This window comes from Nannospalax galili, unplaced genomic scaffold, assembly GCF_000622305.1.
Source record: "Nannospalax galili isolate Female #2095 unplaced genomic scaffold, S.galili_v1.0 scaffold891, whole genome shotgun sequence".
Lineage (NCBI taxonomy): Eukaryota > Metazoa > Chordata > Mammalia > Rodentia > Spalacidae > Nannospalax > Nannospalax galili.
In genome coordinates, this window is record NW_008330576.1 from 3,927,228 (window position 1) to 3,936,906 (window position 9,679).

General features: G+C 40.7%; 1 protein-coding gene and 1 long non-coding RNA gene across 2 annotated transcripts in view; one reads left to right on the top strand and one right to left on the bottom strand.

Moving 5' to 3' along the window:
- LOC115067043 overlaps positions 1-2,939 on the bottom strand; it is a 12,538-nt gene extending 9,599 nt beyond the window's left edge. The window contains exon 1 of the long non-coding RNA XR_003846479.1: positions 2,830-2,939. This is a non-coding gene — a long non-coding RNA (uncharacterized LOC115067043). The remainder of the gene's footprint in view (positions 1-2,829) is intronic.
- The window catches only part of Slc24a5 (solute carrier family 24 member 5), a 23,102-nt gene that overhangs the window by 5,343 nt on the left and 8,080 nt on the right, over positions 1-9,679 (top strand). Inside the window, exon 3 of the mRNA XM_008849382.3 lies at positions 9,392-9,475. Coding sequence (XP_008847604.1) covers positions 9,392-9,475 — 84 coding nt within the window. The remainder of the gene's footprint in view (positions 1-9,391; positions 9,476-9,679) is intronic.

The window sequence follows — 9,679 nt, forward strand, 5'->3', positions numbered from 1 at the left end:
TCCTTCTTTCTTTTGCTTGTGCTCTACTTATGATCATAAAAGTCACACAATCCCACCTCCACCCTTCAACCCTGGAAGACCATACATTTATCTCTGGCCAGCCTGAGATATTTTGGCATTATCTCTGTTGTGTGAAACCATTACAAGAAAATGATATTGGCTATATTCCCTTCTCTAATTCCTCCTCCTCACTCTCCTCCTCTTCCTCTTCCTCCTCCTCTTCTTCCCCTTCCCCCTCCCCCTCCTCTTCCTCCCCTTCTCCCTCCTCCTCCTCTTCCATTTAGGCTAGAGAGGAAGGGGAGTTAACTGGGATTCTTTTTTTTTTATTATTGTATATGAGTGTACTGCCTGCATGCTTGTAAAGTGCACCCTTGTTGTGCAATGCCCATGGAGGTCAGAAGAGAGTGTTGGAATCTGCTCGAACTGGAATTATAGACGGTCATTAGCCACCATGTGGGTGCTGGGATTCAAACCTGGGTCCTCTGCAAGAGCAGTCAGTGCTCTTAACCACTGAGCCATCTCCTCAGCCCTTAAGTGGGATTCTTTGAACAGAGAAAGCTGAAGTGAAATTAATCCATGTTATACAGAGAAAACATACTATGCTCCAGTTGTCCACCCATTTTAACTTTAGAAGGAAATAACTGTCTTCTGTGGTAGAAAACAAAATGGAGATTCTGGGAAAGGCAATAAGAGATGCTATCAGAGGGAGAACACTGAGTTCATCTTAGAGTCAAGCTAGATGAAGGATATGTGGTAATAATATGTGGTAATAATAAAGTCATGAGTTCTCCTCATCCCTACCTGCTGTGCTCTAGGTTCTTAGCTGAGGATACACTGAGGAGTGGGTATAGGTGTGAGAGACAGAGACAAGAGATAACAGATTCTACATGACAAGGAAGAACAGGAGCCTGGTGGTACCTGCCTATCTTCCTAAGCCTGGCTCAAGATGCTATGTCTAAGACCCTCGTGCTTGGCTTGTGAAGTTAGTCATATTACCTTGTAGTTGTGTCTGTTTTACTGGCTCTCTCTCTCTCTCTCTCTCTCTCTCTTTCTCTCTCTCCTTCTCTCTCTGTTGATATGCTTGCTGAAAGGTCTATGACACTGCTGAAGATCCTTGGAGGACTGGAAGGGAGGACATGGTGGGGTCACATGCTGTAGCAACATATTACTATAGTAAAAGTGCCTGACTGGGGCTGGCGATATGGCTCAGTGGTTAAAAATACTGGTTGTTCTTGCAGAAGACCCAGGTTCATATCCCAGCACCCACATGGCAGCTAACAACTGTCCGTAACTCCAGTCCCCCTAGGGGATCCCACAGCCTCTCTGACCTCCATGGGAATTGCATGACACGGGTGCACTTACCTACATGCAGGCAATACACACATACACATAAAATAAAAATAAATAATTTTTTAAAGTGCCTGACTGAGAGTCAGATACACCTGGATTCAGCTCCCAACTCCACAATGTACCAGCTCTGTGACCTTTGGAAAGTGCTTAATAGTCTCTGCCTCAGTCATGGCAGCTATGAAAGAGCTTAGTTCATAGAACTCTGTCCTATGTACATGAGAAACTATAAGTAAATTGCCTATACAAGTAGCTAGCACACAGTAAACAGTCACTCAATGTTCATTGCTATGGAAGAATAGACCACAAAGATTAGAAGTCTTTACCCAGGAAAAACAAAAGGTAAATAGTCAAAGTTAATAAAAATGTGTTTGGAGCAAATATCAAATCTATGGTGCATCTGTTACAGCTTGAAGGCCAGACTTAAGGTGAACAAAATCAGACACTGTCTCACAAGGCAGGATGTAAGCTCATAAAACCCTTTATTTTATCTAATAATCTATGTGGCAACGTTACACTATCACTTCCTATCTCTGTTTAAAATCCCTTTTTTTCTTTCTTGAATTAGCATCCACACCATTTTATTCCATTTTAGTAATCTCTGTTCAAAAAGTGATACCACTAAATACAAACTGATATACATAACGTTTACTGGGTACACAGCGTTAGCATGCAGCTCAAATAGGATTATTGCTTATTTCCATACAAAGTTCATTTTTAGAAACATAGACTTTGGCATAAAAGAAAGCAATATCCTTTTGGCATATCATAGGCATCTCAGATGTAGTGAGACTCTTTTGAGTAGCTTTCTTTACATTTTTCTAAGATATCTACGTGGAAAATTCAGACGCCCTTAAGAATAGTCATTTAATGCACCCCACATCCCACAACAAACTATTCATAAATCTTTCCATTTTAAATGCTACCCCAGTATGCTATTCAATTATAAAGCCTAATCTTTCCACCATGCTGACATCTTTGAGTTATAACACATCTTATGTGCAAATCACCTTTATACTTTTTAGGAAAACATTTTAAAGATTTACTTTTTATTTAAAAAAATTAGTTTTACTCCCTCTGCTTTGAAGTACATTGTTTCATAAATAGACAATTTAAAAAATACAAGTTTTAATTCCAGGTAGACTTGGTTGGCTCTAATTTGTAAAACTGGGAGTCTAATAATTCTGTGAGTATGTATTTGAATAGCCTACATATGAGGGAATTATTTGACTCTTAATCCACATGAAATTTATAGAGGCAAAAGCTTTCCCAAAGAACAGAGACCTTGAGAATAGTGCTTTGTCCCTGCTGTCTGAGCCTCTGAAGGCAAGGCGGATTCTCCAGTGGATTTTTGTTCTCTGCTATGAACTCTGGTCTGCATCTGCAGTGGGTGCATGGATCCAGATAAGTGCTAAGTGCTCTGGGTATTCCCGAGATGCTGGTACAAGGTTAAGCAGTAATAATGAAAATAAAGCTACGTACCAACCACTTTATCCACATGGACTGCCAAAAGAGTCGCTTCTTTGGCGTCAAAAAGATGCAGATTCCCATCCTGTTAAGGTTACAGCCATGTTAGTAAGTGATGTCACAACTGTGAAATTGAAGGAAGTTCTTTTGTGTTGTTTTGTTGTTTTGTTTTGTTGTTGTGAGACAGGATCTCCCCATGGCCTAGGTGGCCTGGAACCTGCTCTGTAGACCAGGCTGGTCTCAATCTCGCAGAGATCCACTTGCCTTTGGCTCCGAAGTGCTGGTACTAAAGGTGTGCAGCACCACACCTGGCAGGAAGTCTTTTTTCAGCAGAGTCAGACTTTCAGAAACATAGAGGTGTATCAGTGTTCACTCCTCTGCAGTTGAAAATACGAGGTGCTAAATATAAGGTAACGGAATTATTTATTGCTAAAAACAACCGCAGAGCACATATATAGTTACATAAGGCATTCATTCAAATTACACTGCTTTGCTCAAAAGATTTCTATAAATATATCTGAAATTAATTTCAGAACAATTTTTAATAAGGAAAAACAATATGTTGTCACATTTCACTTTGGACCTACGTAGAATGAATGACTCAGTCTGACCACACACAACCCTCATCACTAGAGGTGATTTAACAGCTTCTGAAGTGAATGCATTCACAGAGCATGGAGATTTGTAGACTTCTCAACGCTGTGCCAGAGGACATCAAACCGTGTGAAGCCAGTGGCTAGGGCTTGATGTGTGCTTTGCAAAGAGGGCTGGAAATACACTGAAGGAAGGAAGTGGTTAAAATATAATGGACGGTGAGGAAGCGGGTGAGAAACCCCAACCCCACTGAGGCACTATTAGAAACCGGTGGCTGCTAGGAAGAGAGTCAGTCTCTTTTAAGGATGTGACTCTTGGTGACCAGGTGCTAGTGAATGGATCCACAGCAAAGAACATTTGAAGGACACAAATTTGACTATATATCCCATATATATCTAGGATATATATCTAATATAGGTATATATAAAACACAGTGCATGAAATGGGGGTGGAAGTTAGTAAGGGAGGATGCGGATAGGTGAAGGGATCTAAATATGATCCAAATATATTGTATGAAATTCATAAATATTCAATAAAAAAGGAAAAATATAATGGTGAAAATTTAAGTAACCCTTCCTCCATCCCCTCACCATCTTCCATATTTCCGATAATGCAGTATTGGATTTTTTGAAATTATAGATAGAATTTACTTTACACTTAAAATTATATGGATTTGTGAGGAATAGAATTTATACCCTATGTTTTGAGCAAAGGCTGAAATATTTAATACCTATAATCCCAGCACTTGTGAGGCTGATACAGAAGATTGCCATGAGCTTGAGAACACTCTATGCTACACAGTGAGCATCAGGCCAGCCAGGTTACATAGCAAGACCTCATCTCCCCACTAAATACTGAATAATATATTTAGAAATTAATATATTTAGAATACAACCTAAAGATTGTAAAGTCTAGCCCTCCATGTGTTACAAATGGTAAAATACAAGGCTTTTCTATGTGACTTCTCTTAAAGTCTCATATCAAATTATTGGTAGTGCCAGAATTTAGATCTCAGTTTTAGCCTAATATTCTTTCTACTATATGGTACAGAAGGAGATTTTAAAAAGTCACCACAAAACTCCAACATGGGATTACAGAAGATAAGACACAGGGAAAGGATGGTAAACCATAAAATCAGCTCATTGCCAGGTACCTACAGACGGGTACCTGGAACATCGCTACTGCATCTTGAATGAAACATGGTTATTCTTTTAGAGAAGTGGAGGGGAATGGAGTAATGGCCATAGAAGGGGAAAAAGCAGAACAATTTATCTTTAATAATAAACTACAGCAGAGAAATGTTTCCAAAGGTCAAGGAAGACAAATCCAATCTATTCTAAAGTTCAAAGATATAAAGCACTTTACAAAATAGTCTTAGAACCTTATAATGGGATTTGTAAAAATACCTTTGAAGTTTCATTCATCCATTTATACAGAATCCTTCCTTTCATAACTTCAGTTAGAGAGCAGTGAACAGCACAAAGCTTTATTCTTATTGCCTGTTGAGACCAAACAAGTTCTAAGGGGCCACCTCTTTTCCCACGTGGACACAGCCCAATACATCACCTTTTCTCTCTCGAAATTGAATTTGCCTAATGAAGCATTCTTCAGTTAGCATTAAATGAAGATGGGTCAGTCTTCGGTGGCACCAAACGTGTATCATTACTTGAAGATAAAGCACTGTCTTCCTTTCCAATTTCTTCCTGCATTTTATTTGGAAGACAAAACGTAACTTGTAACACTAAAATTTTAAGTTCTTAGAAAACTGTCAAGGAAGTCTTGGCTCCCAGCAATTAATGTTCTCCTACTTAAGAATGGAAGGGGGTGGGGGCTCAGAGGTTAAGAACATTGGCTGTTCTTAGAGAAGACCTGGGTTGGAATTACAGCACCCACATAGTGGCTAACAACCATCTGTAACTGATACCCACTTCTGATGTCCTCTGGCACTGCACAACATGGGTGCTCTTACATACACACACATATAACACTCATACACAAAAATAAATAAAAAGTTTTTTTTTTAAAAAAAAAAGAATGGGAGACCTGGGGATGTGGTTTAGTTGGTAGAGTGTTTGCTTAGAATGCATACAGCCTTGGGTTCAATCCATAACACTGCATAAAACAAACATGGTGGCACACAGCTGTAATCCCAGCACTGGGGTGATAGGGACAGGAGGATTAGCAGTTGAAGGTTATCTCTGTCTAGTAAGCTCAGGGTCAGCCTGGGAGACAAGAGATCCTGTCTCAAAAAACAAAAACAAAAACAGCAACAACAACCCAAAAAAACCCTGTAGAAAAAGGATGGAATAGACAGTTATGGTGACAATACTATGAAACCAGGAAATAATTCTGTTGCCCACAAGGTTGTAACTTGTCTACCTTTATTCTAGTCTTCACTGAATCTCAGTGGTGAAGAAAAATAGCACTGGACTCAGAATCCAGGGATGCAGTGCTACACCCTTATTCCCCACACTTACAACCCTTACTATACACAGGACTCCAGGACCTGATCTGTTTGTATGTACCCAGGATCAAACTGAGGGCCTCATGCATACCAGGCAAATGCTCTGTTTGAGTTACTAGGCAAAAGCTTTTGTAAAATGTAAATACCAACTCACATATCTGAAGAGCTGGCATTACTAAGTTTATGAAAGTTTAAGTAAATTGTATGGCATGATTGTAAGATATTTCTCAAATGAAATAATGAGTTATAGAACAATCTTTTTCTTTTTGTTCAATTTTATGTTACTAATATGTGTGGATATTTATGTGTATCTATATGTACATATACTGATTACATTATATATGTGCAAGACACACAGATATTGCTCAGTATCCTTGGGGGACTGGTTCTGGGACCTAAGAATCCCCAAATCTGAGTGCTCAGGTGCATTATATAAAATCATCTAAGCATCTTCATAGCTTTCACATGCCCTCCTGTGTACCTTAAATCATTTCTACACACTACAGTAAACATACTATGGAAATAGCCATTACGCTGGATTGTTCATGATTTAATAGGAAAAAGAGTTTGTCCATGTTCATGACAGAGGTAGTTTTTATTTCTTTGAATAGTTTTGATCTACAGGTGGTTGACTCTGAGGTTATGGAACCTGTGAAGACAGGGCTGAACATTTATGGATTATGTAAGTCCTATCTGCATGTCACTCTAAGCAGTAAAAGAAATGCTATGAAAGACCACAAGCCATTACTTTCCTTCCTTGTTCACTGAAGGCAGATATTTAGGTGATGTAAGGAATAAACCAGAGGGCTTGGCTTGGGTCATTCCAACTATTCTGAATGCTGTTCACAATAGAAGTTACTTGGTTGGCAGAACAGCTCAAATTAGAGCTGCATGGCCCCTGATAACTGAATAGCCCCAAAGGACTAAGACAGACAGTAAGGGGATGACTTTCCACAAACTTCCCTTGGATTTGAGAAGAAATGCCCAAGTCTTTAGTTACCAGTGTCTACAAGGTCCTTAAATGATGTTCCTTCAACCTCATCACCTATTGTTTTCCCTTCCTGTTTGTCATTCAAGACACAGGTCTCCATTTCAAACACACAGGCTAGAAGCCACCTGAGGTCATTTGCGGTCACGAACTCTGCCTAGAATACTCTTACCTACACACAGGAGGGCCAAGGGGCCTACTCCCTCACTTGAAATCTCTCCTTGGGGAAGTTTCGTCCGGCTACCCAAGATTTCAGTCCTTCTATCTTTGCTCCTCGCTGCTTCTCTAAAATGCACATACTTAGCTGACTCGCCTCTCCCCGATGCAGTAACTATAGCTACTTAAGAGCAGCAGTCTTTGTCCACTGCCATACCCTAGCACACAGAAAAGCATCTGGTACAGTTGGTACTGTCAGTGAATGAGTCAGGTGATTACTGCTGCTTAACAAACCACCTCCAAAGGTAGAGGCTTACAGTCATGAATCATCATTGTCCCTACTCCTAGTTTTAGGGGTTACTGAGTTCAGATAGTGGGTTCCTGCTTAAGGTCTCCACTGCAGTTACAGACAGGAGATAGATCTGGAATCATATGAAGTCTCCCTCTCTCACATGGCTAGCACCTAGTCTAGGAAGATTTAAAATCTAGACGAGACCACAGGAATTCCATAGGCACCTTTGTCCATATGTGCTCTTCATGAGTTCCCTCTAGTATGACAGTTTCAAGGCAGAACTTTTGTGGTATCTTGGGCACTAAGGCAAATGTCCCAAGAGAGGACACTGAGGAAATTCTTTTTTCTTTGTCTTTTTGAGAGACAGGGTCTCCCTGTAGCCCCAGCTGGCCTGGAACTCACTATGTAGACCAGGCTGGCCTTGAACTCGAAGAGATCCACCTGCCTCTGCCTCCCAAGTGCTGGGATTAAAGGCATGCACCACCACACCCAGCTCAGAAATTTTACCATTTTTAGCATCCTGGTCTTGAAAATATTGGCACTGCAAAGGCCCCTCTGTGCCTCAAAGCAGGCACAATCGTTCATTCATGTTCACACATGCTAGCACCAGAGTTTGAGGGTCAAGAAAATTAAAGGACCGAGAATCAGTAGGTACACTGTGTAGAAGTAGCAAACACCCACAAAGGAATGCCAGCAAGTCTCAGAGATCTGGAGTCTAGTGGCTGGGAGATGCTTCAATCAGTACACATGCTTGCTGCACAAGCTTGAGGACTTGAGTTCAGATCCCCAGCACCCACACAGAAAGTCAGGTACAGCGACGCACACCTGTAATCCCAATACTGGGGATGCAGACAGGAGGATGCCTGGCCAAACTGGCGAGCTGCAGGTTCAGTGAGACTCTCAAAAATTAAGTGAAGAGCACTGAGAAAAGACACCAGAGCTCTGGCCTCCACAGGCACACATACACATGAACATGCACACACAGTGACACACAAAAGAACTTGAATTCTAGTCTGGGTAATGTATCACCTAGCATGCTACCTCTACTGGCAAACTTTACCAAGTGCCTGAACAGAGATTTTCCCAAAGCAAAAACTGAGTCGTTTCTTCAATGTGGCTTTCTTTTCTAGCTGTAATAGCTCCCAGCTCTAACACTGAGAGAGCCAAAACTCCGACTCATCCTACCGTCAATTAACTGAAAGGACTTGCATGCTTGTAAGTCTGGAAGATATAAACTAACAACTAATAGCACTTTCTTATATTTTTATATTATTGCATAATGTATTTATTGCACTTTCAGTTAACTAATTTCTTTCTAATTAGAGTGTTGGTGTTGCAAATGTGTAAAAAGAATTCGGCTTTATTTATAGATCTTACAAACCACTGGAACCTTTTTTCTTCTTCCAAGTTTGGTTAGGAATCCTGAACTACTACTGTAATCTCTTTTGTCCATACTTCCATAAGAAGTTATGATCCCGCATCTACATGTAGCGAAAGTGGTCTCTTTTGGTCTCCGCTCCTTTTTAATTCTACATTTATTTACCTGGGGGGAGGGACAATTCCAGAGCACATGTGTAGAGGTCAGAGGACAACCTGCAGGAGTGGGTTCTTGCCTTCTACCATGTGGTTCTGGAGACAGAAGTAAGGTAGTCAGACTAGTTGGCAAGCATTCTTAACACCGAGTCATTTTATAGACCCTTACATTTTTATTGTCTTATGTATGTGTATGTTTGTGTGTATATGAGCAAGCACATGTCATGGCACATTTGTGTAGGCCACGTGACAACCGTGAAATCACTTCTCTCCTTCCATACTTATGTGGATTCCAGGAATCGAATTCAGTTCACCAGGCTTGCACAGCAAGCATCTTTACATGCTAAGCCACCTTATCAGCCCTATTTTTCTATAGAAACATTAAGCAATGAGTTCATAAAGAAGGCAAGACAAAGAAGTCCTCTATTTTCTAACCATGTGTTTTACTTATCCAGCTTAAGTCCGTTATCCATGTTATGTAAAGTTCCATATTCTGTCACTTTATCAGCAATAATAATAATAATAATAATAATATTTCATTTCTCTTTAGCCCTTGGACTGTCTCAGGATGTTGCAGGTGCAACTTTCATGGCAGCAGGTAGCTCCGCTCCTGAATTAGTTACTGCCTTCTTGGGTAAATACTGTTCTACTTTTTATTGGATGTTGTGCTGGATAGCTTTAGTGTCAACTTGACACACCTGGGTTGAGGGAGCCTCAATTGGGGAATTGCCTCTATTGGACTGGCCTGTGGCCATGTCTGAGGGGCATCTTCTTGATGAGTGATGAGGGAGGGCCCAGCCCACTGTGGGTGGTGCCACCCCTGGGCAGGTGGGCCTGT